This window comes from Oryzias latipes, chromosome 5 (genome assembly GCF_053564925.1).
Source record: "Oryzias latipes strain Hd-rR chromosome 5, Olatipes_Hd-rR_3.1".
Classification (NCBI taxonomy): Eukaryota; Metazoa; Chordata; class Actinopteri; order Beloniformes; family Adrianichthyidae; genus Oryzias; species Oryzias latipes.
In genome coordinates, this window is record NC_136241.1 from 20,685,161 (window position 1) to 20,698,777 (window position 13,617).

A 13,617-nucleotide genomic window follows, 5' to 3' on the forward strand; every position below is an offset into this window, starting at 1 on the left:
ACAAACAGATTTCTAAATTACAGATAAGTGGAAAAACTAAGAGTTAGCCAGAAATGTTAACTCTCCCATGCTAATTATAATTACTCTGATGTCTAATGTAGAGACAAAGTAAACTGAGATTGCCGCTTTTTTATTAGAATAGAATGCTATGCATTTGTTCCTTTTCCCTAAAATTACACCATTGCCTGATTTGACCAAAAAGAAAAAGTTTATGTTGTCAAATATTGCATTAGGAAACTCTGGGCTTGATATTGACTATAGTCTTTATTTTTGGAAAAAATGTTACACAAATATAGATTTACCATCACACAGACCCGTATTAACTTTCCTGTTTGTTATTTTAAATTAATAAAAAAATGTTTTCAGTCAGTTTTACACCAATCCAATTCTATGGAATATAAATTTTTTGATCAATGTACTCTGTAGATCTATGAAATCTATCTATTTTTAAGATAAAAAAAATTAACAGTTAAAGGTGGCTTAATAAATGAAAATGTTTAAGACATAACATTGTTAAGGTTTTATTGTGGAGAGTTGTGCCTTGTATGGTTTAACTGGGAGAATTTGTAATCATTTTTTTTCAATAATTTTTTTTTTAATCTGTTAAAGAATAGACTGAAACAATGTTTTTTGGTAAATATTTGTAACTTATAAATTTGACCATTTGACCCCTCCAGCTGTAGACAAGCTACTGCAGCTGACATTTACACTTCAGATAAACCAATCAGAATCAGACCCTGTGTTTGGAGCACGTTTTTTCCCCTGACAACCGATCCACGCAGGGTGATGTCCCTCAGGGGTGCAGTTACAACTTGACAGAATAAAGAGAGTTAATTGGTATCCCTCAGGGCCACTTCATGTCTGTTCCTTAAGAGATACATTGGTTTTGTCTAGCATGCAGATGGTAGGCTAGGTATTTATGTTGGCCTAACCTAAAAAGTTGAATTTAACACTTTATTAAATGCTTATACTTAATCATACTTAATACCTACTTAGTTTTATTTATTCTTTGATTAAGAATCGTGATAAGTTCTGATTTTCTTTTTCACAGCATTTCACTTTTTTTCACCAACATGGCGGAAGGAATCGTACACGTCGACACCGGAGGCGTGCCGAATGTTGCGCCTGCGCAGTTGTCCATTCTGGGCCCCTGTAAAGATGTCTGAGCAGACGGGGAGGGAGCGGCGCGGAGGACCCGAAACAAGCGCGAAGGACCTACGACTGTTCTCCGCTTAATCCGGTAAGGTAGGAGTTAGAGAGGCTGCCGAACGACTGCGACGTCGTCACCAAAACCCCCCTCAGAACTGCTGCTAGAGGATGAAACGAGTTGGAGATGTGCTGCGCCACGGAGTTTGAAGCAGGCAGCCGCACTCTTCGCAGGGAAATCGCAGAGCTGTGTTAGGGGTGTGCCCGCCATCTTGTTAGGAAATCGGCGCCTAAAGAGCAGTTTCGTTTCAGGCCGCTTAAAATATCCACCCGTTGTTTGGCTGTATGGGAACGCTTCCACTTTGAGTTTTTAGGAGTATCTGATGTGTTCAGCTCCTGTGCGAGCCTGCACTTGCGGCAGTGGCGTCCCCGTGTTGAAAGCGGGCTTCGCGGAGCAGCCGCAGCCTTTTGTTGTCCTCACCACTTTGCACCTCCTCCCCCCTCCTCCCTGTTTGGAAACATGCTACAGCGCATGCGTGTAACCATGGCGCTCGTTTCTGCGTTTAGAAAGAAACACGGTTTAATGAGTCTTTAACACTCACGAAAGGCTTGTTAAATGCAGTATTCTGCTTTTGGTCGATTACTCTGATATGTGATCATTTATTTATATGTTTTTCAGTGATTGCAAAGCTTGGTTACGCAGTACCGTCACGGTCATGACTAGTAGCACAGTGAGTGAGCCGAACCGTCCAGTTTTTAAGGTCAGAACCCCAGACCGAACACTCGGCCCCCTGTTTTTTTTTTTAGTAGAACTCTAGTTACATGGCTGCTTGAATACTACTCGCAGCCCCTGCCCTCCAGCTCCGCGACATTACGGATCCAAAGTCTCCAATTGCGGGTCGGTTCCGTTGCACACGGTTTTGACACCGCCCTGGGATAATACCTCCAGCTGCAGCCGGACCGCACAATAAATCGGGTGACAGACTTTGACCCATAAGCGATCCGATCCGTCTGATGGTAAACTGGTGGAGTTTTTGGCGCGCAAACGCGGTCGGCTGGTGCGATCATTTCATCTCAGGTCTGGTTCTGTTTACGATCAGAGCAGAGGAGTGATCATAACTGGAACTGTGGTCCCCCCACCGGTATGTTCAGTTCCCGCGTATCAGTATGTGTCGCAAAACTTGGCAATAAAATGGAAAAAGCGGAGCGTGGAACCAGCTCGCTGACATTCCGCACAGAACGGAGCCCTGACAGGTTCCTGCAGCCCCCTTAAATGTCTGACTTTGAGCTGGTTCTGGTTGCAAAAACCCATCTACTCTTGGCTGGACTAGCTGGTATCAAAGCTCTGCAGCAGTGTTGACAGCTGTCCCTCTTTGCATGGCTGCCGTGGTTAAATAAAGGTTTAAAGGAATTCCTCAGAGCAACAGTGACTGGGCATCATCTGTTTGTTGCTAAGCAAAGCAGGAAGGCTGCTGGACATAAAAGACTGCTTTTATTGTTTTATTTTTTCTTCTTCATCACATGGTGACATTGCCACATGTTTGTTTATTTTTGATAAACTTTGTGATTAAATGGATGCACTCACTAAATAAACCAGGTTAATAAGCATGAATGGTAAATGGCGAATAGTTGTATGTCACTTTACTACCGTCCTTGGAGGCCTAAGGCGCATTATAGTCTCAGTCCCATTCAACCCTGCACACACACTGATGGCAGCTCAGTTATTGCAATGTATGCCGTCTTTTGGGGAAACCCATATCGCACAGACTGATATCCCAATAATGATACATTTGCAATATTGTAATGCTCTTCTGTAAAATGCAGCAGAACCTGCAGAGTTAGGCATAAATACTTTGTTTTGGTTGTTCTTTTTCAGCCACATTCAAAGACCAGTGACACTAAGATTAGCCTCCCATGAAAGACTGAACTTTTCTACTTGTTGCTTCTGACCAGTAACAGAGTGGATTGACCAGTAACAGAGTGGATTTCGTGTGTTTTCTGTTGTCACAGGTTCATGTCATTCTAAGGACGATCGGGGAAATGTCCAGTGAAAGTCAGGGATTTGTGAAGGGGGAGGCAGCTGCAGCGTTGCCTTCCTCTGCTTCTGCCTCCACACAGGGACCGCCTCTTTCTCCATCCACCACGTCAAGAGCACCCGAGCTTCCAGGTGGACTCGGGACTCCTCTTCTTGCCTTCTTCGGGTGCCGAGTTCCTCGTCTAACCTGCCTCTCTGTGACCTGTCTGTCCGACAGATGAGCTGGTGCAGGCTGGTTGGGCCAAGTGCTGGTCCCGAAGGGAGAACCGGCCGTACTACTTCAACAGATTCACCAACCAGAGCCTGTGGGAGGTGCCCGTACTGGGTCAACATGATGTTATCGTGAGTCTTTCTTATTTACCTACAAAAAGTTCTCCAAGTAACTTCAGCCTGTGAAAGCAGTACCTCTTCACTTTCAGTCTGCTGCTTCAACACAGTCATTTTCTAAGGGGGCCTTTTGCTGTTGGTTGATTTTTAGGCTGTCAAACACTGACCTGTTTGTCTTTAAGCATATTTAACATAACTGCTGCAAGGATGAATTTTGTGTTTACACAAAATTTTAAAAATGAATAAAAAAACTAATGTAAGTCTTGGACATGGGCAGAGAAAAAATGTATTTAAAAGAAGTGGAAGTGCAGCAAGTGATAAAAGAAGATCTCATAATTTCGGTGTAACTAAGCTTGGAAGGAAAGCTTGCAAAAAGCAACTCTGTAGGGTGGCTGTGACTTGGGCTCAGAGCAGTTGTCGCCCAGCTGTAGGGGTGGTAATTCAAACTCCAGCCCACATCCTCACATGCATTCAGATTAGTTGCTTTTTGTGCATTAAATTACATTTATGTTAAGTGTTAAATCATTCAGAAAAACCACAGGTGGAAAAAATGCTTTAAAAGTACAGTCTGTTTTATAGGCTGCTTAAAAATGTTGGTCCAAATAGTAACAAGAATGAAAAGAAGACGTTTGTTTATGGCTTAAAATGCTAAACACAAACTTTATTCATTTTGTTTATGTACAGTCAGATCCTTTGGGTTTGAATGCAGCCCCGGCAGAAAGTGGGGAAAGTAACCTTGGCAATGGTCAGAGGAAGAGGAGGAGTTCTGGCGAGCAGGGGGCGGGTCCTAACACTTTAAAACGTGCCAAGGTAAAAAAACAAAACAAGAAAAAGAACTCACTGTGATGAAGCCAAGAAAACAATCTACACATTGACCTGTGCGTGACACTTCTAGGTGGAGCCCACCACACCTATCTCTCCCAGCACCCCTGGAGGAAAACCCTGGAGTTCTGCCCCTGAAGACAAACCGGCACAGACAAATACCCCTTCGACTCCTGCTACAGCTCCTGCTCCAGCTACAGCTACAGCTACAGCTCCTGCTACAGCTCCTGCTACAGCTACAGCTACAGCTCCAACTCCAGCCCCATACAGACCCTCTGTGTGAGTCCCGAAACCATACCACCCCCATCCTCTCGTTTGACCTCCAGATTAGTAATGAGCTTTTGTTTTAGAATCTACTGGGATCTGGATGTACAGACAAACGCTGTGATCAGAGAGCGACCTTCTGCGATGGACCTGCCGCCCCACCCAGAGATCGAGCTGCAGAGAGCACAACTGGTCACCAAACTGAGGCAGCATTACCACGAGCTGTGCCACCAGAGGGAAGGTAACTCTCTGGTTCCTCTGAGAAATGCAATGTTCAGGACTGACCGCGCTCACTAAACAATATTTGAGTGTTCTGACACAGACATAGGGGCTTGATTTCTTACCACCCTTGGCTATACTGAAAAACGCTGTCTAACATCTGTGACCAGGGCCACACGCTCTGTCACAGCTAGTCTCACAGCACCTTACTATTCTCAAGTTGAGGGGCTCAGGGGTGGCACCAGATTGAATACAGCTACCAAATTAGCCATAGTTTGGGGCTAAACAAATTCTGGGACGGTCCAACCGGTGTGCTGCGAGTACTTCCCAAAAAACGGTGGAGGTACGACCCATGCTGCCTCTGGGCAGCTGGTTGAGAATTGTTGCGAGTACGTGGACTGTATATGCATTCTTGTGTCAAGAAAAAAATGGTCACTAAAACAGGCGCAGTCCAGAGTGGCTGAACTGAAGTGAAGTGGTGGTCGTGGTCGTAAGTGTCTTTTCACCCACAGGCATTGACCCGCCGCGGGAATCATTCAACCGTTGGCTGCTGGAGAGGAAAGTCATTGATAAAGGCCAGGACCCGCTGCTGCCGAGTGACTGTGAGCCAATCATCTCTCCGTCCATGTTCAGGGAGGTGATGAACGACATCCCCATCAGGTATGACACCTGCTGTCCTCCAGCTCTTGTTTCGTCTGCAAACCAGTGGCTGACTGAGTGTTGGAAGAGTTCTTGATGAATGAATAGTGCTGGTTTATGTAACAAGAGGTCAATGTTCAATGAAAATCTATATAAACGTGCGAGGTTCCGTGTTTGAAACGATCGTGTTCACGTGTCGGTACTCAAGCTTTTATGTCTGTTTTTTGGGTTCTACATACAAAATGTGTGGCACTTGGACGCGTGTTGAAAGTAGTTGAACTTTAACCAATCAGGGACTTTTGCGGACTTCTACAGGCTTGGTAGGACGTTGAGGTAGCGTCTTTCAAAACATGGAAGGGACAACCGGTTGAAAAGTGATCATGAAGAAGAAATTAATAATTGCAGTTTGTGTCTGGCCATAAGTGTAAGATAGGGTTGGGCGATGTCCCTTAAATTGGCCGTTGACGATGTTTGCTGTCAACCATCGGGATGGACGATGACATCGTCGGGGGGGGGTATTTTTACATTTTTCGTTCTTATATAACTGCTATTCGTTTTTTTGCTTTTTTCATTTTATTTCCCAACTGATGACTAATCCGCGATGATCCAGTATAAACGGAGGGAAGTGACTTTAACAAAAAAAGTAACAAACAAAATAGAAAAGAAGTAGTCCGCTCCCGCACTTCCGGGGGAGTGCGGACTTACAGCTTTGTGTTTGATGGGAGGGGGGGGGGGGGTACATGAGCGGAATGATTTAAGACTGCGATCCGTCCCGCAGCTCTAGGGGTACAAGCAACCGAACTCAGAACCGGGTCTAAAAGTGTGTGTCTGTGCACAGCTCGGATCGTCAGCACACACAGTGGTTTGAGCTTCAAAGCAGAAATGTCGCTCAGTCCTTAGAAAACATTCAAACAATCACGCGGATTTGTGTTTCCAGTCGTGTCCCGACTAAATAAAGGCTGATGTTATTCTTACATGTTTACGTGCAGCCAGCAAGCAGCACCACCCAAAGCTAATGTTGTTAGCCCGTGTTAGCATACTGCTAATCCTGGTTTCGTTCAGAAAAAGCACTGACCACACGGATTAAAATTCAAATGATGAGCGAACAGGTGTTTCATAATAACCGTAACATTATTAAAAGCAGGTTTAGAAGATCATCTCGTATTTTACCGAGCTGACATGTCAATGTATATAGCCGCTCGGCGCTGTTTAACATTGTTTTGTATTGAATTGTTACATACAATAAAGTTTGGGAAAAAAAAGCCGCTCGGCGGAGTTTATATCCTTCCGTTTTTCAAACCCTACTGCGCATGTGCGAATGATTTATTCCGACGGAAAGTGTGACCTTAGTGAACGTTTTTATATTCTGTAAACATTTTTCTGGGCCCATGTATACGGTTGGATTCTAATCCGACCATTGATCCCATCAAGATATTTTGTACATGTAACCGCGGCTTATGGTGTCGACGCGCAACGTGGCGGGGGGGTGGCATCACGATGGTGGTCTCTCCATCGGGATGTCAGTCACCCATCACGATGGACGATGATATCGTCCATCGGCACAACCCTAGTGTAAGACACCAAGTCTTTCATATATTGGAATAGAGCTGTGAAAGAAAAAGTCGGATTTGCACTGCTTCAATATTTTGCACCAAGCCACTTCCAACTGTGAGTTTATACACTAGTATCAGGTAGAGACAGACATATTTGAACACCATGTGCAACAAAAAACCCACGTTCAGCAGGTTCTTGAACGCACCACACATGCCCGATGTGTGTAGCTTCAGTCTGTGAAAGAGTTGCTGCTGCTGAATTTTAACAACTTACTTGAACTCCTCATGCTGAGTTTAAGTCTCATCTTTTTAGGAAAAAAAAATCCTTTTAGGATCAGCACAGAGGGTAACGCGCAGAGAGACGAAGATTCTAAATAATAATAAGCTACTGAATAAGATCTGAATAACATGTTCACGTGTGTTGCAGCAGCAGGACTGTTCCTTTGTGTCTTAAAAATAAGGCAGAATAAAATACTGTTGAAGTTTTTGTTTGTCTCAGAATATTGAAGAAAAGTTAATCTGGAGTCAAATATCTTAAAACGTATTTATATCACCCAGAGACTAGTCGTTTTTGTGTGTGTGTAATTGTGCAGTTTTTGCTCAACAATTCAAATTTTTAAATTCTTTTTTGAGTTTAATTAATTGTTTTAGATTGTTTTATAATTTTGTCTTTTTAGGTTAGGCATTGGTGCTTTGGTCACATGAAGTCATTTTGATGAGCTTATAATAAAAAGTTCCCACATCCATTACAGATAAAGTTAAGGGTCTGTCCTGGCTCATTTAGAAACTTCAACGTTTTACTATTCTAATGTTTTTGTCTGGCCTTAAACACATTACACATTTGTGACCCAGAAGTTTTAGGATTTCAAAAGATCCTTTTATAAGTTGGAAAGTGTATGCCTCACAATCAAAGGATAGTTCGTGTGCATCCAACAATGTTTAAGTGCAAATTGTGAATCCGTAAAGTGCATGGGATTTCTCCTGTAGATGACACCGGAATCCTTTTGGTTTCTTCTGACCACCTGGTGATTGTGCGTGTGTGCATGTGTGCCTCAGGCTGTCTCGCATCAAGTACAAAGAGGAGGCCCGGAAGCTGTTGTTTAAATACGCAGAAGCTGCCAAGAGGATGATTGACTCTAGGTAAGGCCGAGCTGGCCAATCAACAAGCTTTATGAGTGCAGTGGGGACGGGGGGGTGGAGCTGACCGTGGTTGTTATCCGTTCAGGAACGCGAGTCCTGAGAGCAGAAAGGTGGTCAAGTGGAACGCTGAAGACACCATGAACTGGCTCCGCAGAGATCACTCTGCGAGCAAAGAGGACTACATGGTAAATTACATTTATTTAGAAATCCCCAACCAAAGGAAGTCTTCTTAAAAGGTTGCATGGAAAACATAACTTGCCTGTCTTGTTGTGTTTCTGCAGGACCGTTTGGAACACCTGAGGCAGCAGTGTGGTCCTCATGTTACTGCAGTTGCAAAAGACTCTGTTGAGGGCATTTGCTCCAAGATCTACCAGCTGTCTGCAGAGTACAGCCGGCGTCTGAGGGAGACCCACATGGGTCTGCTGCAGGACCCGGCCACAGGTACACCTAAGCTCACTGCTCTGAGCATCATCCATTTCGGCGTGGTGCTCACCTGTTTCTCCCACCGTCATGCAGAGGTGCCTGAATCCCCACAGCCATCGCGGCTGGTCTACTGTTATCCGGTGCGGCTTGCCATACCAACACCCTCCCTCCCCCGCGTGGAGCTGCACTTTGAGAATGATGTCGCGTGTTTACGTTTCAAAGGCGAGATGGTCAAAGTAAACCGAGGACACTTTAGCAAACTGGTAGGTACTGACTGCAGTTCAGTGAGGATGGAATGACTTTATTTTGAAATGTGCAGCTCTCAAAGAGGACAAACACACTTTAAAGGCTCACTCATCACAGTGTCAATAAAAGCATCATCTGACCTGATAGAGCTGTACCCCGTCTCACCTGTGTCCCCAGGAGCTATTGTACAGATACAGCTGCATAGACGACCCTCGCTTTGAAAAATTCTTGTCCAGAGTGTGGTGCCTCCTAAAAAGATACCAGGTCAGCTCAGCCTCCGACAGCCAGTCAGCCCTCATTTGTCTCCACTGTAAATCCTCATGTGTCCTGTCTTTCCAGGTGATGTTTGGCAACAGCAACAATGAGGGGACTGGTCTGCAGGGGGCACTGCCGGTGTCTGTATTTGAGGCGTTAAACCGGCAGTTTGGTGTTTCTTTCGAGTGTTTTGCTTCACCTTTGAATTGTTACTTCAAACAGTACTGCTCTGCCTTTCCGGACATCGATGGCTTCTTTGGATCCAGAGGGTGAGGCTGCATCATTACCCCAACCACACACCGGCCCCACAGAGCTGCTGGTGTTCAGTGTTCTGTCAGTTATTGCGGGGGCTGCGTTCTAAAAAAATAGCCTGCAATAAGTGAACTCAGCGAAGTAGGATTACATGTTTTAAGGCTGGAAAACCCCTCACTACACACTTTATTTACATTTATAAGAAATGAACATTTTCACACTTAATCTCTTGTTTATAGAGCCAGTCTGATCAAATTTGTGTTTTTAAAATGTTCTTGTGGCGTTTTTTATGATATTGGAGGACAATTGTAAATTAATTTGAGCATAAAATTGGATTGATTTATTCAAATCTTTGTGATTTGGGGCCGAATGAAAAGCGAGAAAGCTTATTTGTGATGTAGAAAATACGCTGGGCGAGCCACAAAGCCCCCTGCTCCGCTTCCACTCTGATGCATCCACTTGTAGACGTCTAGATCTATTTACATCTCTGTTTTTCTCGTCTGATCTGGCATCTGCCTAAAAACTGAACAGCTGGATAGCTCCAATTGTGCTCACCTTTTTTGTAGCACCTGTAATGTTGGTTTGGGGGTGTGAGGGGCTGTAAGCTAGCGTGGAGAGCTCAGTTAAGGGTGACAGTATGGGGGGGCTCCATACCAACAGTCCTGCCTACAACTCAGGCAAATTTCTAAAGAACTCTTACAGATGTCCTAGATAACAAATTTTGCAAAAAATGACATAATTATAATTAAAAGACCTCTGGGAATGTTTTTAAAATGGATTAAAAGATGATCGGAGTGGGTCTTTAAACACTCTTAAACTTCAGACCTTCCTCTGCCAGATGGGTTCAGTATTATAACATGAAAACAAAGATCATGTTGGGGTTCATGTAGTTATCATTTGCTGACGATTGAAGATTTATGTAAAAGCGGCGACCTGAGCTAATTCTGTACAGGAGACGCAGCATGGAGGAGATTGATTGACAAGATCTACAGCCAATCAGGACACAGAACTCAGTGCGCTGTCAAAAAAAACTCAAGCATGAAAGTTTACACAAATCTGCGAGACCGCAAAAGATGAACTGCCAGATAACGAAGGAACACTTTGCTCTCATCAGATTGTCTCTCTTGAGCTGGACAAGTATAATGATGGAGTACATGTTGTGTCCAGGCCGTTCCTGTCTTTCAGGCCAGTGAGTGGTTCATTTGAAGCAAACCCCCCCTTCTGTGAGGAGCTCATGGACAGAATGGTGACGCACTTTGAGGTCAGTACTGCCTGAGTGTTCACCTGTGCGGAGTTGTGCTGGTCTGTGCATTCACCCGGTTTGCGTCTGTGCTAGGATCTGTTGGAACAGTCCTCGGAACCGCTGTCCTTCATCATTTTTATCCCGGAGTGGCGTGACCCGGTGACTCCTGCTCTAACTCGCATGGAGGAAAGCCGGTTCCTGCGACATCAGCTAAGCGTCTCAGCCTACGAGCACGAGTATCGATCTGGAAGTCAGCACGTCTGCAAGAGGTAGCTGCACTTCTGCTGTTCTGATTCCACGTCCCACCTGATCTAATAGGTTTTTGCTTTTATTTTTTGTCCTTAGAGAAGACATGTACTACCGGGCTGTCCATGGAACTGCGGTACTCTTTCTACAGAACGACGCTGGATTTGCCAAATGGGCGCCCACACCAGAACGCTTGGCGGAGCTGACAGCAGCATATCGGCCTTCTCTGTCCCGCACTTCCTCCCTGTCCTCCCCTGGCCCCGCCCACATTTCCCCAGGAGACAGAGATTCCACCCTCAAGGCCTGTGATAGGACACAGAGCAGTGTGATGTCCCCCAGTGACCATGACAACAACAACAACAACAATGGCAGCACCAGCAGCAGTCCTCAGGACAAGCTGGCTGTGACAGAGGGGCAGAGCTTGTAGTGATTTTCATCCCTTGCGCTCTCATTGACCCTCACCAGCAACTGTAGCACACAAAGGCCGACACAGAATGCTGCTGTTCCCCCGCCAGCAAGGGTGAAGGCTTCATCTGACCTGTTCACCACTTCCCCCTCCCTCCGTCTGCTGGCCATTCTGATTGGCCGAAGCTCTCACGTGCTGTTTGAGATTCGGCCGCTCAGAATTCCAGCAAAAAAAGACTTCCCTGATGTCTGAGGACTCTCACTGGTTGGCAGCTATCGTTTCTACAGGACTTGTCTGTCTTTGACAGAATCTCGCAGAGCTCCCGCCCTCTTTGGTGAAGGAGGACTTGACTGTGCACCTGTTGAGCGCTGGCAGCTGGACTGATGGGGTCAAACAGAGGGGGCGGGGCCACAGTGAGATTATTGTCCGTCTTTTTCTAAACGTTCTTTTTTGTCACTTTCACCTCAGTTTTTCTTTTGCTTTGTAAATTAAATTAACATTGTAGATTTGTTTAAAAGAAAATTATTATATGAATTCAGATTTACAGCTGGGCCAGTCCAGAAGGACTTTAGTACAGACAGGTCTGGTCTGGTCCAGTCCAGGTTCAGACACTAAGACACTTTTAATCTCTCATGGGAGAACACAAATGAGCTGTGCCCCCCCCCCCACACACACACTTCTGGCCTGACCCAGCAGCTGCCCGCTGCTCTGTGACAGGTGTCAGGTGGCGTCTCTGCACCCATTTGTAGATAATGTACAGTTGGACCGCATGAGGTCTGTTGATGCTCTTTTCAGCTGAATTTTTTGTTGTTGTTTTGGATTAATTTAACCTTTTTAAAAGAGATGTGTTTGTGTATTCACGGCCCAATAGTTTGTTTTAACCCAAACCAAAGTGTTGTTTATAGGATATAAATGTGTATGTACAGGACAGGTGTTTATCTGTGTGAGCTGGGACTCTCCTCGCCTCACCATCTCTTCTTTTAGTTGTGCATGAAAAAATTTGGACCGCACACAATCGCAGAGCAGCATTTAAGGAAAAAGTTCAGAGTTGGAACAGAACCTGAAAAACCTGAAGCGGTTTTTTTTCTGCCACAGCTGAAGGTGTGTTCTCCCGAGAGTTGATGTCGTCTTTATTTCTGACTCTCAGATCGTCAAATGCTCTCTTACCTCCTCAACAGGTTGGTCCTGTTTCTTAGCAGAAGAGCGGTTTCCTCTTCCACAATAGGAGGGTGACGGGAGGCATTTCTGGTTTGTGTTCAGGGAGCCGCAGGACTCGGTTACCAGTCCAGCAGAGGGGTTGTTCAGTATAAGTCTGTTCAGACTCAATTTTTGTTGTCCTTAATACTGCCTGCAGACAAACTGCAACTCCTCTCCAAGTAAAAAGTATCCAGCCCAGTACAACAGCGTGTAGCTTGTCTTCATTGTCCCTCAGGTTTGAGCAGCTTTGTTATTGTTATGACATTTCAGATCTCATTGATTTGGAACAGGTTAGTTGCATCAGGTTTCTCAAAAGGTTTAACTAAAAACATGCAAAACTGGACTATAAAATGAGCAAATACAGCAGAACCATGCAAAGGTGTAATCCTAAAAGCGAAAAGTATGTTGTTGCATCAAAAATGGTTACAAAAATAAAGTTAGAGAATCTTAAGACCAGTTTGGTTAGTTTTGCAGTAAATGAACAACTGTACAGGTAATCAACAATACCTGCTTTATAAGCAAGTTACAAAATGCACTCTTCTGTGCTTTTTGTCTTAAAAAAACACTTTTTATTTATTTTTTTTGCTTTTAATCTTTTGTGACTAGAAGGAATTGTAGGAAGGAGATGAAGGAAACTCTAGACCTATTTTCCTTTTCTATTTGCTAAATTTGAACACCCTTTTTTCTGTTATTTATTGGTCAATTATTACCAGAAAGGGTCTTTTCTTTTCTTTTCAAAATGAGGTATTCGAACATAAATTTCTCTGATAAATGAGGTTGGACTTTACTTTTCAAAGCTAGTCCTGAGGGTTCACAAATGTTTCTGCTCCTGAAGTCTTCTCTGTGACATCTACATCATCACTCAAGGGAGGATGAAGCTTTGTCTCCTCTTACTGCTGCTTCTGCTACTATAACTTGACTGTGGTCTTGACCTTTGTCTTAAAGGTATGTGACACTTGTTTCCAATAAAAGAGGTTCCAGAGACTCATCATAGCACAGAACCAGACTGTGAGTGAATATGTGGTGCTCCTGCAGGTGCCCCAGGTCTGCACCAGGTCTGCTTTTTCACATTAGTGAGTCCTGAATGGCAACTTTTTTTCCAGCAGTTTCCCCAGCATCTCTGTGTCGGCATATACTGGTATGGTCCATGAAGTAGGAGACAAGTACAAACGTTTTGTTGAAAATATAAACTATGTTCAACAGA

General features: G+C 44.5%; 1 protein-coding gene across 5 annotated transcripts; it reads left to right on the top strand.

Moving 5' to 3' along the window:
- Positions 1 to 808: 808 nt before the first annotated feature.
- On the top strand, positions 809 to 13,414 carry pcif1 (phosphorylated CTD interacting factor 1). Of its 5 annotated transcripts, none has more exons than XM_004068986.5 (17): positions 809 to 904; positions 1,052 to 1,240; positions 3,157 to 3,313; positions 3,399 to 3,523; positions 4,193 to 4,318; positions 4,404 to 4,609; positions 4,681 to 4,835; positions 5,326 to 5,473; positions 8,062 to 8,145; positions 8,231 to 8,330; positions 8,427 to 8,586; positions 8,662 to 8,831; positions 8,992 to 9,078; positions 9,154 to 9,338; positions 10,489 to 10,582; positions 10,658 to 10,833; positions 10,910 to 13,414. In XM_004068986.5, exons 3-17 carry the CDS (start codon positions 3,187 to 3,189, stop codon positions 11,235 to 11,237), a joined length of 2,271 nt encoding a protein of 756 aa, XP_004069034.1. In that variant the 5' UTR covers positions 809 to 904; positions 1,052 to 1,240; positions 3,157 to 3,186; the 3' UTR covers positions 11,238 to 13,414. The 5 variants fall into 5 exon arrangements, 4 of the variants coding, with proteins under 4 accessions (XP_004069034.1, XP_020558962.1, XP_020558963.1 ...); XM_020703303.3 differs by having other exon boundaries at positions 860 to 904; positions 1,052 to 1,245; XR_013656057.1 differs by lacking the exons at positions 809 to 904; positions 1,052 to 1,240 and adding an exon at positions 1,715 to 1,907 and having other exon boundaries at positions 10,910 to 12,317; positions 12,395 to 12,617.
- The last annotated feature ends 203 nt before the right edge of the window (positions 13,415 to 13,617 follow it).